Raw genomic sequence first — 18,600 nt, forward strand, 5'->3', positions numbered from 1 at the left:
CAAATCCAACAAACCCAAACTCGATAAGTTTCGTTTAGGAATTCCTATGGCCACCTCCTGACTCCATCATCAGGACCCTGGACATCATCTAGTACAAAAGTGCTCGAAAAGACAAATCCAACGAACCCAAAATCGATGCGATGCCACCGTTTCATTTAGGAGTTCCTATGGCCACCTCCTGACTCCATAATCAGACCAGCTTAATGGTACCATAACATTGCATTTTCATCGAACTTACATAAGTATACCAAATTTCAGCTCAATCGGTTGAGAACTGGTCTTAAATTCAGTTGCAAGATTTGTCCCACACATTTCATACTAACAAGTGAAGTCAATTAAAGCTTGTAAATAAATAAAAAAATACCTTTTCTTATATCGTTTCGTTCTGGTTACAAAGACTGTTGTTTTAGGTTCTGGAAGTTCTGGAAGCCCGAACGTACTTGTCAGAACGCGTTTTTCTAGTGTTTTTCAGCGTGCCTGCTGTATCTTTTTGGTAAATAGTAGGTACTGGATTAACGATTAACGGACTTAGGATAATTTAACGGAAGTTAACGAGTCCGTTAACAATTTTTAAAGTTAACTTAAAAGTTAATCCGTTAATAGAAATGTTAACTTCGTTAATTAACGATTAACGGATTAACGAGTTAATGCCCAGCTATGACTACCATGACCTTACTTTTGCCAAATATTGTTACCCTAATCCGTGTGTAAGGTACAATAATAAAACAAATACCTGTTTTTCTGTTTCGGGTGTTACATCGCCGAAGTAACAAGAAAACACACTTAAAACTTGATGATTATCAATTTTTTTGGGACTATGACGCTATCTACCAATACTATGATAAATACCCTCGAATCATATAGTGGCAAAACGTTTCACAGATTGATAGTTTTTTTTAAATTGTATTACCAATAATTAGAGAGAAAATGATCATTCAGACAGTTGACTTAAGTGTAGACTTTGAAGACTAATAACTTAAAAATTACTTGTTTCTTTCAGATTTTTTTTGTTGCACATTATAATTTGGAATGTTTACTTTCAAAATTCATCAGATTTAATGCGAAAAGAACATATTTAGTTTTTCACCCTCGGTAACATTTGTCATGGAATGACCCCATACTAAAATGTATGAAAAAAGTGTAACTTTTAACTTTTCAAAATGGTTTCGATATTCAATAGTCACATACGACTTTTTCTCGCAGCAAAATTATAAATCCATTAATAAAATAAGCCTTTGCGATTCTACAATGTTCATACTAAGTAAAACAATGTCTTCTCCTAAAAAAAATGTTAATTGTAAGTTAATTCTGAAGCCGCGTTGCCTCTGTAAACGAATAACATCCTTACTTTATATTAAAGTGTATTAGGTTAAGGTCGCCTTTCGAATATCGAGCACGTCCATGTTAAGTACAGCGAACTATGTTTATTTGCTACTTTATTATTCACTTTAAATGCTGGTTTACTTCTTTGTTATTCGACCAATGTATTTAGAGCTCGAATGTTTTGTCTCTGCTCCAACTATCATAAGACTAGTCTTCTGTCTTAAGCCGAGTCTCCAGCGCATGTTTTGTCCTACACAATCAACAAAAACATAAATCAACATTCAACATTTTTTGTTGTCAATTTTGTTGAATGTTGATAGTGTAGTAGGGCAAAACGCGCTGGAGACCCGGTTTTAAAAGCTCTATCATACACTCAGAGCTCTAGATATGGTGGTCGATTAGATGATGCCGATTGATTAGGTGTTACACAATTTGATAAAACTAACTTATTTCAAATGATTAATATGTATACTTTTGCTTGGGATACTTTTCTATGCTGTTTTAATTCTAACCGGGATTGGTATAATATGACTGGTATAGAAGCATCAATAGAATTTGGTAATAATCAGGTATCATCGACTGAAACCAACATTGAGTTGTCGCAGAAATCACACAATGTCTGCACTTTCCTATCAAATATAGTTAATGGTGACCATAGATAGACTAGCTAGAACATCAGTAATTTTTAAGATTGCCAGATTCCATTGACTTTTACTTATCTTGATCAATCTCGGTGCTTACTCGGGAAAACGTATCCACTGACAGTAACATAGTGATCGCTTGGTGTCCTGTCCGCCGTCTACTATTAGCGTAGTTAGCTGTGACGTCATCGCACACATGTACATGTTTGGTTGTCACTGCAAGTTGATTTAGCAAAATATATTTTGGTTCAAAATTAGTTCAGTGTAGCCTCGCCTTAAGTTTTGGGATATGACGTCAGAAAACTGAAACTCTTTAGGTGAAATTAAAATGCTTTATAACACAACAATTACGAATTAACAGTGGATGAGTATTTTTAATAAAAATATTTTTTTTTATATTAAACCATGATGTGACATTTAGTTATTTAGACGTACAAGTAATTAAATTGAATAAAGCAAAACAGACTTGGCATGATAGAACTCGCTGATTCTAGTGACTCGATTTGCAGTGAACAATCACATCATAAACATTCCAACGTACGATTGTCTAAACATTTCTAAAGATCTTTAGGCCGTGCGCAGGCGCACGCAAGTCAGCGAAATGTACAGACAGAAAATCAAACTAAATACTACAGCATCTTATGTAGTTGTAGTAGGTGTTATTTTGCAACAGAAATGTATAATCTGATGTGCTGTCGACTGTATTAATTACGTCACTTTCCGTGCACATGTCATGGTGTTTTTCAGTGTGACCATAGCGCCTTGTGTGTTCCTGCGAAATGCAAACGGCCTTTGACAGGGTCGGACTGAGCCGACAAGGCTTTCATATGTTTGTGGACTGAGCTGGACTCCACCTTTCATATCTTTGTATGCATATTTCTATGTACGTATCAATAAACCTACTGGGTTGCTACATGTTATGTAGAGCGTCGTTAATCAAAGAGACATGCGTTTTTCGTGATCATTGCTTATCTGGTAGAACATGGAAAATGCAATAATTTACCAAAGTAGGTGTTCCGCCTGAAAACTAAATCATCTAAGCAGTAGGACCATGGGCAACGCATCACAAGTCCCAGAAAGACAAACGCTATATGGCCAGTCCGACTCTGTCATGAACAAACTTTTCGCTAAATTGGTTGTATCTCTAAAATGTTATGTTACCTACGTGCCGATAGACTGATAAAGTGATACAATCCAAATATCTATGTGATTTATGTTCCATAAGGAATTTATGTAAACCAAAGTTATTTGAATCTTATTTTATATTTAATATTTTTTATTAATGTTATATTAAAAATACAAATTTTTGTGCAATAATATTTTTATTTATTTATAGTTTTGTATGTTTAACTCATGTGAATTCGGCAAAATATGTATGTTTTTAATCGAATTTTCTAAAATATTTAAGTAAGTGATCCGAATTTTTGTATGCTATTTTGCTGACCTTATTTTTACGCAGTGACGGATCCAGGAAAGTTGTTCGCATCATGACAGCTGTCATTTTTGACTAGACTTTCTCGCAGTTGGCATGAATAAGTGAAGCTCCTAAAGCTAGGAGTTAGGACTGCGTTAGTTTTGTAAGTTCAATTTTGTGTCAAGTCCGCAAAATTGTTCTACGCTTCATTTTTCAACTGTAGTAGCTACGTAGGCTAGCTGACCGCCCTGGATCCGTCCCTGCGAAGCCTGTGATGACCCGCAATGTGGTGCCTGTCTAGGTACAAAGACACCGTTGTTGTAATGTTGGAAATCATTCCCATTAAAAGTACATTTTACACATAACAATGACTTTTATTTTAGGTCAATACCTATCCTTTTTGATCACGATAACACTTCCTAAAGGTAAATACTGGTATTAATAAGTGACCTAGATAGTTTCTGAAAAATACGTACAAATCTTCCTCATCATTTTGTTGATTTACCCAACTTCAAGGTGCAATACTGTCTAGATCCGTTTCTAGCGCCTGAAAATAAAGTTACAAAAATCAATTAAGTACCGATTATTCAAAACTAGCTTTCCGGCTGGAATTTTGTCTGTCGCAGAAAAACTTCATCGCACGCGTCAAAAACCGGGATAAAAACTATCCTATGTCCTTTCCTGGGACTCGAACTATCTCTATGCCAAATTTCATTAAAATCAGTTCAGTGGTTTAGGCGTGAAAGTGAGACAGACAGACAGAGTTACTTTCGCATTTATAATCTAATATATATAAAAGAAAGTCGTGTTAGTTACTTCACTTATAACTCAAGAACGGCTGAACCGATTTAGCTGAAAATTGTCAGGGAGGTAGTTTAGAGCCAGGAGAAGGACATAGGATACTTTTTATCCCGTTCGAAATAAAAAAAAGTCTGCTTATTTATTGCCATTAAGGCGGAACAAAGTTCGCCGGGTCAGCTAGTATTAGTATAGATTAACTGCTGAACCGATTTTATTAAAATTTGCATTTCGATGGATATGCACGCGAGACCTGTGGCAAACCGAAATTACGCAGGTAAAACTAGTTCATAATCCTTTAAAAACCAAACTCCTCACCTTCAAATCCAGCGATTCCAGATCGTCCTCAAGTGCTAGTAACCCTGGGTCATCAGGCGTGAACACCCGGCACTCTTCCTCGAAGAACCGCTCCATCTTCAGCCGCAACTCCTCGTTGTAGCGGCGCGCGCGCTCGTATGAGGTCAGCTGCTCCGAGAAGTCGGATATGTCGGTCGAGGAGTTGTGGAAACTTAGGAAAAAATCTTGATTAATGTCAGTCTCTTACCTATTTCTGCATAGATGTGAAACAACCAAGGTAGATCTAGTTTCCTCCGGACATTTCTTTTCCAGGTTCACTGGACAATAGAATCTCAGAGGGCTCGCAAGATCACTACCATAAGTCACAATTGGATATGGAATCTAGCAATAGGTACCTACCTAGATCATTGTCATATAAACCACCTCTAATAATGATTTTTATTTAATTAAATTCATGGAAATCAATGTTTCGAAAGCGTCTTCTCTAATGTTTCAGATGACGATATGTAAAAACGAAATTAGATTACATTCTTCTAACCTGTTGAGCGAAGCAAGATATCCAGGTGGAAACGCGTCTAGGGCAGCCCTCATTTGGTTCCAAGGGTCACTGAAGCTTCTGCTCTTGAGCTGAGAAAATCAACATCAAGAAATTTTAAGTCCAGCATGTACAAGTGATACAATATCCAGATTATGCAGTTAAGAAATCTAAGGTTAGCACTTTGCACATATTATTATTAAAAGACCGCGTTCGCAGGATAGGGGCAAATTACACCCTCAGTAGAGTAGTTGATGACACCACAAAAATTTAATTCCTGTCCTAAAAAGCTCAACTTATTTAAGTTTGTGAACTGGTGACATCATAAGTTTCTTTGTCGCATTTTGACTGTTATATCAATTGATAGGAGAGTCAACTTGCTCTATTCGATACGCCACCGACTCACTTCCAATGGCTAAAGCGAGGAGTTTACCAGTTTCTAGTGAAGAATTAAGCTACCTGCCCATTTTTTTTTCAGATTTTTGTGATGGCTAGAAATATTCCATTCTCATTACTTTTTGAACACCCCTTGTATTGTGAAAAGACCACTAACCCGTCTATACCGCGTGTAGTCAATCTCCGAATCCGTCATAGCCCTTGACAGAGGTGCACTGGACAGCGTACTGGCCGTGTGCCCTTCATACTCAGCCCCTGACAGTGCGCTGTCACTCCTCGCTGCCAACGACTCCTCCCGCTCCAAGCGGTCCAGCTCCGTCCATGTGTACGTCAGGGAAATATCTTCGGGAAGCTCCAGCTCGTTCACCATGAGAGAACGGTTCTTGGGGATAGAATCCAGGAGTGTCTCGAACATTTTCATTTTGTTTTACTTTTCTGCTACAAGAAAACTGGAAAACTGCAGGTTCGTGTAGTGTTGCGCGGAAAAATATTTTCAGATCATCAAATTAGACCATTGTAAATGATAGAAGAAAGTTTCTCAACCTGGAAAAGAGGTCCGATCTACACAATTGTGTGTTTTATGATCACACGGATAAAGTTATTTTAAGATGCAGAGACTTTGATCAAATAGAATCTTCATAAAGAATCACGAACCGGAACTAACACTCCGCAAATTTCGTCACGCTGAATCAGATCACTTATACAATGACGTAATTTTCTAAGAAATTCAAAAATATCCTTTTCCTTGTGTCACAACTGGAGATGAGGGTGTGCTCACGTAGACCGCGCGATTTCACAACGTGCAAGCGAAGTTTCTTCAAGTAAGTTTGGTCGATGGTACGTGGTTACAAACACGCAACCCAAATATATTCCGGTGCAATAAAAGACAGTCACGATGAGCCTCTGAAGTTGGCAGTTAATTAAATTACCTTTTTGACCTTTGTGACAAAGTAAGGGCATGTTACTCGTTCCTACTGAAATAGCAATGTAATCTTCGATGAAATTACTTAATCGATCAGTCAGCCAAAGACAATAAAGTACGCTTAATTTCTAAAGTTTTAACTCTACCCGGGGTCGTCATTGCAGAGGAAAAATAATTTGAGGATTTCACTTAGTAGAGCTGATCTCTTACGAAAACAATAGAATCTAAGCCTCGTCCTACTAATATCTTATACTAATTAGATAAAAATAAATCCGAATCAATGTAAATGTAACCGAAAAGAAGTTACGTAATGTAAAATACCACGTTACTAGGCACGGCATCTATTGTCAAAAGAACTTCTTACTGAATACAATTCAGTCAAAGTACAATTTTCTATAAATAACAAAAAATTTTTTACTACTTAACCAGCATCAAGAAATAGTAAGGAAGTATAGACTATAGATAAGTACTAGATAGAAATTTACTCTAACGGCTAGCCTCCATCACCCGTTTATTTCAGACACCCTCAGCTACCCTCTAGAGGTCGTCGGTGCTTCTAGCATGTTATAGGACTCCCATTACGTTTTCCGAGACGTGGTCCCCATTCGCGAACCCGTTTGCCTACTCCAACTTTCGTCGGTTCTTCGGCAGATATTGTTTCGACGTTTGAAGCTTTGAATGTACCAAAACTCTACAGATAGTAGGTACGACCCAATTTTACTACTTGTTTTTTAAGTAACAGGAGGCAAACGGATAGACGGATCACCTGATGGTAAGTGATTACCGTCGCTCATAGACAGTGCCGTAACTAGCCTTTTATGCGCCCGGTGCGAGAAATATAAAAAAATGTAACCTTTTTGAATAAAAAGTAACCTTCTACGGGGGGGGGGGGGGGGGGGGGGTGCGGAGCGTGCATGAAACAAAACTAGTTACTGGTCTGGTCATTTCTGCGCCCCTCCAGGGTCTGCGCCCTGTGCCTGGGCACCGCTGGCACCGCCCTAGTTACGGCACTGCTCATAGACACCCGCCCGCAGTCTCAGGGGCGTTACAAGTGCGTTGCCGGCCTTTATAGTTAGGGAGGCGAGGTAGGTAGCTAAATGGCGTAATTCAACGCCGTCGAGACCTATGAAAATCGAAAATTAAAATAATTTCGAAAAGAAAAGCTCGTATGGCAAAAACCATTTTAGCGGTGGGTTTGGCGTGTAAGGTTTTTCAAAAATGTTAAAAAAAAACAGTTAATTGGGCATTCTCGAGCGCGTCAGATATTCATACTTTGTATGCCCCGAGTGCCTCTGATAACAACGGTATACTAATCTGCCGGTTTGCGTGGTGGGGGTAGGCATATAAAGTAGTCAAAAATAAAATAAAAAAAATTACTCGAGCGCGTCAGATTTTCGGAAGGGGTGTTAAGTAGGCCCCAAGGAAGCTCCCTTTAAAAAAACTGACGATTTCGGCGTGACGATAAGTTACGATGAATTTTTGAAAATGCAAAAAAGAAAGTTTTTTTTACTAATCTGATCGTCTATCCTAAGCGCGCGTCACTACATATAGAGCTAAATACTTTACAAGGTTGTTCTATTAGGTCTAAGGTATCTCTCATATCTTAAACTGCCACGCTCGAGTATTGCCGAAAATTCCCCTATTCGCCTCCCTAACTATTAAAGTGAAGATACGCTCTCTTTTTGAAAGCTTGCAGGTCGTATCGGTCCGGAAACACCGCAGACTGATGACAGTCCATAATGGACATTGTATTATCCTTATGTCCTGTATATCCCAATCCCATATTTTACATTGTTATTTGTTTCTCAGAGCTGATGAGCCAGATTTTATCTTTGTCTGTTATGATAGGTAATGGGTTCTGTTCCGTTAAACATCGTTTATCATTAATCTTTTCTGCTTATTGTTCAGCAACCTACCCAGGGGAATAACTGCTGCTTTGTTACAGTCTGTTGTATTGTTCAAAGGAAGATACACTATAAAAATGTAGAGTCACTTATCTTTTGTTCGTTCGGTTCGATCAAAAGGTGTCCACTGCTTGACAAATGCCTCCTCCGAGGATTTCACAATGATATCCTCAAAATCATCATCGGTAATTCGGTACACATATCTTGACTGTTGAAAAACCTTAAATGTTTGTACTTGTAAAATATCGTCTCTGGTCTTGGCTGTTCCAAGACTATTTGTAGAAAATAAATGTAATTTTGGGTGTGAATGGGCTTAACAATTTTGAAAGACTATACAAACGTAATTGAGAATGTTACTAGGTATGCAAAATCACTTGAAACCTATGTTACATTTAAGCTTTTACATTGACAAATACATTAGTTTTTATTTCATTCAAAAATACCCAGTAGTTATGATTTTATAGGCATTCAAAGTTCGCTTAAATAATGAGTCCCGCCGACGGTCACGTGACCCCGCGTGACGTACATTCACAGTGTCCGCTCACTAGAAATCGGAAAAACATACTTAAATACATTTTTTTTTTGTAAATACAACTTATTATACATATTAACACCCAGACCCATCACAGAAATTAAAATTGAACCAAACCCAAACTTGATGCGATTGTGTCGCCAAATCACATGTGTTTGCGAAATTTCAGCTTAATCGGTTGCCTGGAAGTGGGTCTTAATTCAGCTTGCAAGATTCCACCCATACAAATATGAGCCAGTCATTGTAATATGACGTCACGCGCATAAAATGGCGGGCTGGCCGCCGCCCGCACTTTTAAAATTCAATATCTTGGAAACTAATTGACGTATCGAAATAATTCTTTCACGTGTATTTTTTATTTTTAACAGAGAATTCAGAAAGCTAATAAACAAAATTAGTGAACATTCTTCATTAACACCAAATTAAGATAAGTTACGTTCGCTACGTTCATCAATAAGCAGTTTAATGTAAAGGCGAAGACAATAATGACTAATTAGGCAACCAAAAATAAATCTGACTGCTAAATTATTTTGCAAGTAAGTACTTACAAGTTACCTACTCCTGTTTACGCTCTGAGTCAATATCCAATTCATACAATGTAATGTTCTCCTTTGCTTACTTATCTTTGTGTAAGTTTTGATGTGGTTTTAACAACCGGAATTTACTATTAATATAAGGTAGAGTCGATTAATTTTAATGTGCTATACTCAGAAACGATAAAAAATTTACAGTCTCAGATATCTGTCATCATAAAGGATGCTTTTACGAGATACATTACCTAAACGACATTGGATCAATGAGATTCTATAGACTTGCACTTTGATTAATCGACGTTCAATGGCGCATTGAAAGCGCGACACAGACGTGTGTTTACAGCTGGAAAGCTAGTTCTTCCATCGCATGTGTTTACGTTCCGAATCGCATGGCACGCTGCCCAGCGTTCGCGTCAGTCGGGATTCTTCCGCGCGGTGAGTCGCACGCGCAATCTCGAGACTGCCGGCAACTGCGCACTACACCGTCTACATAAATTCCACGCGTTTCCACAATATCAGCTGATATCTACCGCGGTCCCCGCTCGCTTGTTCTTGTTCAGTCGCTCAGTCATGCCTCGGTAGCGCGCGCAGATGGATGTGCAAAACGGTTCGCCGTCGCTGCGGCTGCGCGGCGGCGTGTTGAACAACGGTGATAATAAGAAACATGAGTTGAATCTGTGCACGAGTGTGATGTCGCCGGAGACCCAGCGGCTGCTGCCGCCGACCACGGAGACGATCATGACCAAGCCGTTCCCCATCCGAGGTAATAATAGATGGAACTATTAATACGCTTCTCGCGCGGTGACAGCTGCGAGCGGTTCCCGCGTATGAAAGCGCTCGCTGCACGCTCGGGACGGAATGCGTCGATTGATGCTGCACTGATTGCAGTGGGGTCGAGTCATCTAAACATGTTGTGATAACGCGTTAGGTATTCGGAAAATTTTGCACGGAAGAGGCCAATAATAATCATAAATGTAGGGATATAAATGAAATCGACTCTACAATGTTTAAACTGTAAATTCAATTAATATTTTTACTATCTGGAATCCATTAAGAATCTACGATAGTGCATCTTACTAACCCAAATACCTAGTGCCCAAAGGCGGCTTTCATTTCTTTTGGTCACCAAAAATTTTCAAAAGTTTGCGGTCCTCTGCCCATAGAAAAGATTACAACGCGTCATCGTCATGCACTCGTTTTTTTATTAAATTGGTTTAGGGCTAATAATTAGTTTAAGTCATTAATCAAACAAAAGCAATAGTCATTAATTTATATTTATTTGACACAAATAGCAGTCATAATTTGATTTTTAAATAATTTATGAATTTGTCCGGTGCTCACATATATTTTTTTCAATCATGTTTAAAAGCTCCTCTGAAATTTTGAATAGGCTATCACAACAACTATTGTTGCTATAATGTTTAATTCATAATTTATTTACGATACAATAACTCATTGTATGTAAGGGTGATCCAGCAAACAGGTTTTCTTTGGACAAAAACCAGCGTGAACATTTATCTTTTTGACTCTACAATGACATTGTACCTTTTGTAAAGGAAGGATCAACAATGCGTATTAAAAGCCAATCTGTCTTGTGGGTATTCTGTTGTGACATGGGTTGTTTCCAACTTTAATTTGACCATAGTATCCTAATGAGTATTGATTTGTTGACCTTCTCCCCAGGGTTTTATGTATTCATTCTAAGATTGGCTCTACGGTAATGTAGATTATAATGAATCCAGAAGGTGCCTGAAGGAAAAAACCTTTCTTACCTGAAATTTTGCATGATGAATGAACTCATATAAGTTTCTTGAAAAATAAATGGCTATTTTTGCCATCAAAACGTATTGGGAGGAGGTAACATTCACTCACTAGGTACCTACCTACATTACATTGCGTTTTTTTTTTAGAAAATTACCCCAATCTGATGGGTCCAAAAATCACAAAATTTACGAGCCGTGTACAAGCTAGGTACCAATAATCGATATATCGTACCACATACGAGCCATTGATTGGAACAGTTAAATCGATTGGACGTTGTATTGATTTGCAAATTGCGTGGGAGACGCGCAGGCGCATTCAATCAACTAAAAATGTTCTTTGATTGTTGAACACCGAAACAACAATTGTTTATGAGGTGTTAGCATTAGGGCTCTACATCAGCTTTTTGTGTCTCTTTTCTACAGTTGACAGATCATCAGTCTGTACAATCTTGATGCAATCTTCTTCTTCCTCGATCCCTCATAAGCGGTGTGGACCGCACGAATCAAGCTCCAGCCCACCGTCTTCCTCACCGCGTCTGACCATCTCGTCGGTGCCCTGCCCTGAGCACGTCTGCCTTCCATTTGTCCCAAGATAATTTGTTTATTGATGCAATACAGCACCTATAACGTCTTGAGACGCCAATATTTATTTAGCTTGATGTGCTTGATTATATCTAGAATCAACTAACTAAATAATTACTTGTAAAAGATTTCAGCAATAACCCGATAATCCTTATTCATGAGGTTAACGGTTTATCTATTGTATTACGATAGCACGAGTGTTCTCTCTCTCTTATCTTTCAGTCCACAGTTCCACACACTGATAGCAAGTCTACGTCAATGGGTATCTTTATGAGATGCATTATTTCGGTAGTGTAATATGAGATCTATTGTATTGAATAACCAGATTACCCATTACATTATAACATTTTATCGTTAGTTAGAGGTCAAGCCTTATGTAGAACTTTCGACCCAGTGGGTTTTTTGCGTTCCCTACTATACATATTTCTTGTTATCAGTAATTGATTTCCCGCAGTACCTCCTAGATAGAGTAGGCTGTAGCCATATGTCTGTCTTACATTTTATTAAAAAGATCAAACTTGGATATTATGTCCTATCAAATAGACTACTGGTGGCAATGTGTGAATCCTAAACAGTTTTGTCTTTGGATGAACGTGGATATTGCAACAGTAGTTAGAACATATTCTGCTTCAAATTAAAAAATACATCACCAAAGGGTTCGCAAATTCCTTGCGTACAGAAAAGGATTGGAATTCCCTGACATAGTGAGACATCCCAAAGCCTTTTACGAGTGAATAGGCATCTTGATCAATCTCTTCGTTTTGGATTATGTTTTTCTCACCAGAGAACTGAGATTCCAACCCATTCAATGTAAGAAAAAAACAACCAAGTTTAATTTTAACTTAACCTAAATTGCTAATGCATTATTTTAACGACATCAAATACAAATCTGAGTCACGGCTTCTGATAAGGGCCTTTGTTTAAACAAAACAGTTATAATGGCGCTACTTCACGCTCATTATGTCGCTGATTCAACGTTAACCACAAATGATCATTACCAGAACCAATTGTGTACTACTCGTACAACTAGGACAGATTTGCAATATGAATTTGATATAGGTCAATGAATGCTCAAAAACGGTAGAGTTTGTTCAAAGTTAGGAAGCAGTTAGTTCAAGCAGTTTTGGGCCACGTTGGATAACCATATAATTATGGCATTTACAGGAAGGCGATCAATACCAGGTTATTATTCTCTTGTTTGCCACTTGACGTTTCAGAATCGTTTAACTGTAATTAGAAATTTTACTACAAAGATTACACTGGGGAACAGTCATTTTGCGGCATGGTAGTTTAAGAGTCAATTCTGTATGCGACTAGTGTGCTGAATACTAGAAAAATATTAGATTTGTCAAATTGACTCTAGATCTTGAGATAAATACTATTAACTATTTATATGAAAAAAACCAAAATAAAAATACCAATCTGTGTAAAAAAATATTTACACTAAGATCCTATTTAAGAACGATATAAAAATTAAAAATATATTTGCTTTTCATCAAATAGTAGAAAAAAAACTACAAAAAGCTTTTTCTGTAAGCTTTTATGTTATGGTTTTGGTCAGGAAAATTCCATAATTATGGCAACAGTAATCAGCCATCATCTGGCGGTCCCATTGACCGTGGATATCATTCTTCCACTATCCTGATGTTCTGGTAGAACCGTTCTGCTTATTCCTCACTGTAATCACCCAGATTATGGGAGAACGTGTCCAAATGGCTATTGTTAAAAAAAAATAATACTCAAATTAGATCCTTATGTGTTAAATTTTTCAAACAACCAATTCTGAAAAGTCTGGTGCTCTATGACTCCCCAAATATTGTTTGATTACTAAAACAAAGCTTAGCCATGCTTCAGATTCAATTTGTGTTATGTGGTTTACAAATACAGTGTCTTAATAAGAGTACGGATTTGCAAAAATTAAATCAATCTTTGCTAAACGTCAACATGGAAACAGATCTGCTACCATGTATAACAAAATTAACAAAGAAATAAACATCTATCCATTAACGTATGCAAAGTGCAAATCAGCAGTTACTGAATGGCTACAAACTAAAAATTACGAAGAAATTGAATCTCTAATAGTGAGTTAAAACAAAATCATACATACATTCACATATACATATATTACACATACACACACATTACACATACACACACATTACACATACACTTACATTACACATACACACATATTACACACTCGCACATTATATCTTTTACCTGGGTTCTAGTATTAATTAGTATTTTCGAATTAATTTAACTTTAATTTTATAATTTTCACTTATAAAATTTTCATTTGTAAAATATTATAAAGTGTACTTATTTATTTATTTTGTTCTATCCACACTAAACGCATTAAAAATTAAATTTGCCTACCTACTGTAATATTGTTATGGAAGAGCGGTGCTTCCTAGCACAAGTAACATCTGTTGCTTAACAGGAAGCTCCAACAACTTGTAACTGAACTAGGCTAAGTTAAAGAAATAAACGAATTTGAATTTGAATTTGCGGTCAATCGAATTTATTTTTTCCGTATTCAAACGGACGTTTCAGGACGTAAAGGACTTTAATTTGGCTGACTTTTGATCATTAATTTTAGTGATTGAGGGTATTTCTCCGGATCTGGATTATTTAGTTGATTACCCCGACCTTTTTTATTTTTTAATTTAGAGTAAGTTTAGGTAAAACATTTCAAAATAGACATTGTTACGTGCATTTTTTTTATATTGGCCCATCTGTAGCAAGCAGGAATAAAAAGTTATGTGACATCAAAATTTTCATGGTCGGGGTAATCAAAGTTGGGAGTCAGAGTAATCAAAAATAAAACAAAATATTTTATTTTCTAGGGTTTTTTTTTTAAGTTATGGTGAAATATAATGTTATTAAAACTAGCCATTTGTTATTCTGATGTATAAACGACAATATTGTAAAGTTTCAACAATATCTGTTAAGTAGTTGTTGCGTAAAAGGGTAAAAACCTTTCGCTTATACATATAATATTAGTGACTCAATGTCCTATGTCTCCTATATGGGACAGAAGGCGTCCACAAGACAACAGTCCTCCATCGCATTCGGTCTTGAGCTTCGCGTTTGATCTCGCTCCAAGTCTGGCCGATCTTCTTCGCCTCGCCTGCTACAGTGCGCCGCTATGTTTTTTTGGCGCGACCACGTTTGCATTTTCCCTGGGGGTTCCAATCTAGAGCCTGCTTGGGGATGTGATCGGGGTCCCTTCGGAGAGTGTGGCCGAACCAGTTCCACTTGCAGCGTTTGATCTGCTGGCCGATCGGTATTTCGTAGCAGCGTTCCAAGAGTTTGTCGTTTGGAGATTTTGGAGAATTCGGCGAAGACAGCGGCTGAAGAAGATCTGCAGCTGGTGCGAGATACCCTTAGTGGCCTTCCACGTTTCACACCCATAGAGCAGAACTGATTTGACGTTGGACCCGAATATTTTGATCTTGCGTGGGTCAATTTCCGTAATTGCCATACGGCTCGAAGTTGTGCGAAGGTAGCTCTGGCCTTGGCAATGCGCGAAATGATGTCCTTTTCGGTACCTCCAGGCTCTGACACGATGCTCCCGAGGTAAGTGAAATTGTGGACTCGTTCCACAGCCTCTGCACCAACGGTGTACAATTCCTCACACCAGATCACATCTCTTGGGTCTTCCGATACTGATACCCTTGCTTTACCCTTTTTTCGGCACAATAATTAGAAGCCCCTTATGCCAGTCATCTGGGAGTTCCTCTTCCATCCAGATGTTTTCGGCGACAGGTGTCAGGACGTCGACGGCGGAGTTTACATCGGCTTTCAGCATTTCTGCGGTGATAAAGTCGAGTCCGGGGGTCTTGCCAATTTTGAGAGACAGGATAGCCTTGGTCACTTCGTCGCGGGTTGGTGGGTTAACGTTGACGTCGAGCACCCTAGGTGGAGTAGAGTGTCTCAGGTCCCACAGTGTCTCAGGCGTGGTGGTGGCGACTGTTACACCGGTAGGGCGGAAGATAGGATAAGATATTATTATCATTAATAAATAATATGTATTAACAGGATTTCATATTAGTAAATGGTTATTTTTGCTTATTAAACGTTATTTAGTTAATCATTCATTAGTAAAATTACAGTTCTATTGATTACCCGGTGACAAAAGTCGGGGTAATCAAGGTCGGGGTAGTCAAAAAATTAAGGTTTATCCTGAGCCCTGCCCAATCTGTAAGTTGAATCCCAAATGTTTTAATACACAAAAATGCGGTTACATGGACCATTATTCCTGTACATTCTCAAAAACTTTCCATGTAACGAAACCTAAAAAAACAAGATAGAGTAAATCAACCGTGCACTGAACCAAGGTCTGGGTAATCATATTCTTATCTCGATAACTCCGAAATCTTGCAACGAGTCGCATTACCGGACACCTCGGCACGGAGGCCACCACTAAAGGTTCACGGGGGAGGATAGAGCTCGTTTCTAAATTGCTTAGCTAAGGAATTAGGCGCACATTAGCGACGTGTCGGGGTAATCACGGTTAACGCCCGGACACAACTTCAAACAGTTATTTTACAAAACCTTTTAGTGATATAGTTATATCGTATTTAATTTATCAATGTTTATTTAATCAGTAATCGATTACATAAGCATTGAAAGCGTTAATAATAACGGATTAATTTATACGAGCAAATTTGTTCTGAAATCGGGAGCGCGGACACGTCGTGGTAATCAATTTTTGACGACTTGCGTTTTTTTTAACTACTTAATTAACTATTATTAATTATCTCTGTGGTTTAACAACAAGAACCAAAGTTATAATATTAGATAAAAATATTTGTTACTAAAATATTATGACATTCGGGTACTTTTTGGCCTCGGACACGTGATTTTCTTGGCCGGTGGAATGACCCTAGAAAGCTCAGTTCATATCTTTGGCTTTCCAAATTGAAGTCCTTTACGTCCAGCTTGACTCCAGTATGGCAAAGAGTCTTCACGAGTCTTGCAGACGATATTGGACCCCCAATATTTATTATTTTATGGAAGTTTTATAAGAAAGTATGCCTGGTAGGTTTTTATCACTACCTCCGTGATCTTATTTCTTTGCTTTTGTAAGTTTAGAAGCCAAATATTAACAAAAACTGTTGGGATTGTAAACGCAAGGTTTTCATAATGAACTCATATTTTTGAGACAAAAAAGCTCTTTAAAAATTAATTTAAAAGACACAAACTGTTAATTTCAAGATCTAGTAGCTGATTACTAAATTGTTGTAACTACAACTACACTAATACATGAGTAGAAAATAAAACTTAGTGGGTATAATCAAATTAATATAAGTTTAGGGACGGTCGATTAATTTTTTTCATTGATTTCTTGTGTCTCGTTTATCTCAAGAACCAGAGTCAATCCAAAGAAAGTAAATGCACACCATTTATGTCTAATACAAGTATTTACAAAATCCATTAACAAAATAGATGCCGCAGATTTTTTTATTTTTTTTGTTCCGCAGTGTTATCAATGACAAAGATGACCGAAAGACTAGTAATCAACAAAATGACACCGCCTGAAAGACAATGGCAACAACTAACATGTTTACAACTGCCTTTTCACTTACAAACTACCTACTTATTCTGAAGGTTGTCTGAAGATAATAATTGTTTGGTTAAAATTACCAAACAATTATTTAACCACACCAATGTTAAGCACATGCACACAATGTTAAGAGTAAGTTAAGTGCTAGGCCTATAGACTAGTGATTTTCTGTGATCTAACTAAATACAGAATTTGTACGGAATTGTAATTACAAGAAAATTAATTTGAAACGTTAGTTTAACAAGACCAGAGGCAGGTTTTATTCAAAGACTCGTTAGATCGAACTGAAAGACTATTAACATAATCGATCTTTCACAAAGGAGATAGAATACAAATTGGATTTACTCAGTCTGGAGGACGCGGCGGTTTAGTAATGAATCATTATTGAGAACACGGTAATGAAAATAAAACAATTTTCCCAAAATCATATACCTGAAATAAAAAATCATGTAGACTTCGACAAATGTCTTAAATATTACTTAACTGTGAATGATCAGATTAATTTCAGTGACTAGTTATTATTTTTATTTAAATAAGTAAATAATACATAATTCGAAAAAGTAACTGCCACGTGTAAAGATAGCGTGCGTCGGTAGCACGTAGTAAGTATCAGTTCTATTAGAAACAACTGACTCTACCAAAAAAGTGTTGAATCACAAGATGCAATTCCCACGGAGATTGATAGCGAGTCTAGAAAAACATAAACAGACAGAACTGCTTATTTAGGGACTTATGCCCGTATTCTCAAACAAACGATAGTTGCATATTAAAGTGAAGCAGCAAATCGAACGCACAGCGTTGAATAGAGCTCTCAGCTCTGTGATTGGTTCGTTTCACCCTGTGCGTCCACACGCATTGTGAGACCTCATAGTAATGTTTGTGAATACGGGCGTTAATGTGTGATTCGAAGAGTCCATTGTTTATACTAAATGAAAAAGTTACTGCATACAGTACAGTTCAAAGGTCTACTGCATATTCAATTTTCAACCTGAATCTCGTGACCCACTAAACTCATTTCGTTTGGTATTGTAGAGTTTTTGTTTTTTACCTAAATATTTGATACGTTGCTTCATTTATGTGACATTTTTATACAGGGTGTCTCCCAAAAAGTAGTGCCAAAAAACACAAAAGCCGGCTTCATTGGCTGGATATTTGACCCTAAAAGCCGTACATGTGCAATTAGTGTCATAGCTTACGAGTGAATTCTATCATCATCGGTTGCCTAACATCCTGATATTATTCTGTAGCTTGACTTTCGCCTGGCGCGGCAACCGGACACCTGGCAACCCTAGTCAAGTGTGAACCGCATAGAAAAGTTACGTTTAACAGGGAGTTATCCAGCAGTGGACGTCATTTGGCTGAAACGAACAAGTGGACCTCGGTGTCAATTT

General features: G+C 37.6%; 2 protein-coding genes across 2 annotated transcripts in view; one reads left to right on the forward strand and one right to left on the reverse strand.

Moving 5' to 3' along the window:
• Positions 1-3,889: 3,889 nt before the first annotated feature.
• On the reverse strand, positions 3,890-6,284 carry LOC135075467 (uncharacterized). The gene is made up of 4 exons (XM_063969907.1): positions 5,562-6,284; positions 5,012-5,100; positions 4,495-4,684; positions 3,890-3,925 (listed from the first exon to the last, which is right to left on the reverse strand). The coding sequence occupies exons 1-4, from the start codon at positions 5,823-5,825 to the stop codon at positions 3,890-3,892; spliced, it is 579 nt and encodes a 192-aa protein (XP_063825977.1). The 5' UTR covers positions 5,826-6,284.
• Positions 6,285-9,631: 3,347 nt separating this feature from the next.
• LOC135075345 (6-phosphofructo-2-kinase/fructose-2,6-bisphosphatase) overlaps positions 9,632-18,600 on the forward strand; it is a 63,822-nt gene continuing 54,853 nt past the window's right edge. The window contains exon 1 of the mRNA XM_063969779.1: positions 9,632-10,058. Coding sequence (XP_063825849.1) covers positions 9,887-10,058 — 172 coding nt within the window. The 5' untranslated portion in view covers positions 9,632-9,886. The remainder of the gene's footprint in view (positions 10,059-18,600) is intronic.

This window comes from Ostrinia nubilalis, chromosome 10, assembly GCF_963855985.1.
Source record: "Ostrinia nubilalis chromosome 10, ilOstNubi1.1, whole genome shotgun sequence".
Classification (NCBI taxonomy): domain Eukaryota; kingdom Metazoa; phylum Arthropoda; class Insecta; order Lepidoptera; family Crambidae; genus Ostrinia; species Ostrinia nubilalis.

Coding starts and splice junctions, on each gene's coding strand:
- LOC135075467 (XM_063969907.1), bottom strand. CDS start 5,825: ATGAAAATGTTCGAGACACTCCTGGATTCTATCCCCAAGAACCGTTCT. Junction 5,101..5,561: donor ACTACACGCGGTATAGACGG/GTTAGTGGTCTT, acceptor TGATTTTCTCAG/CTCAAGAGCAGAAGCTTCAG. Junction 3,926..4,494: donor TGGAATCGCTGGATTTGAAG/GTGAGGAGTTTG, acceptor CTTTATTTTCAG/GCGCTAGAAACGGATCTAGA.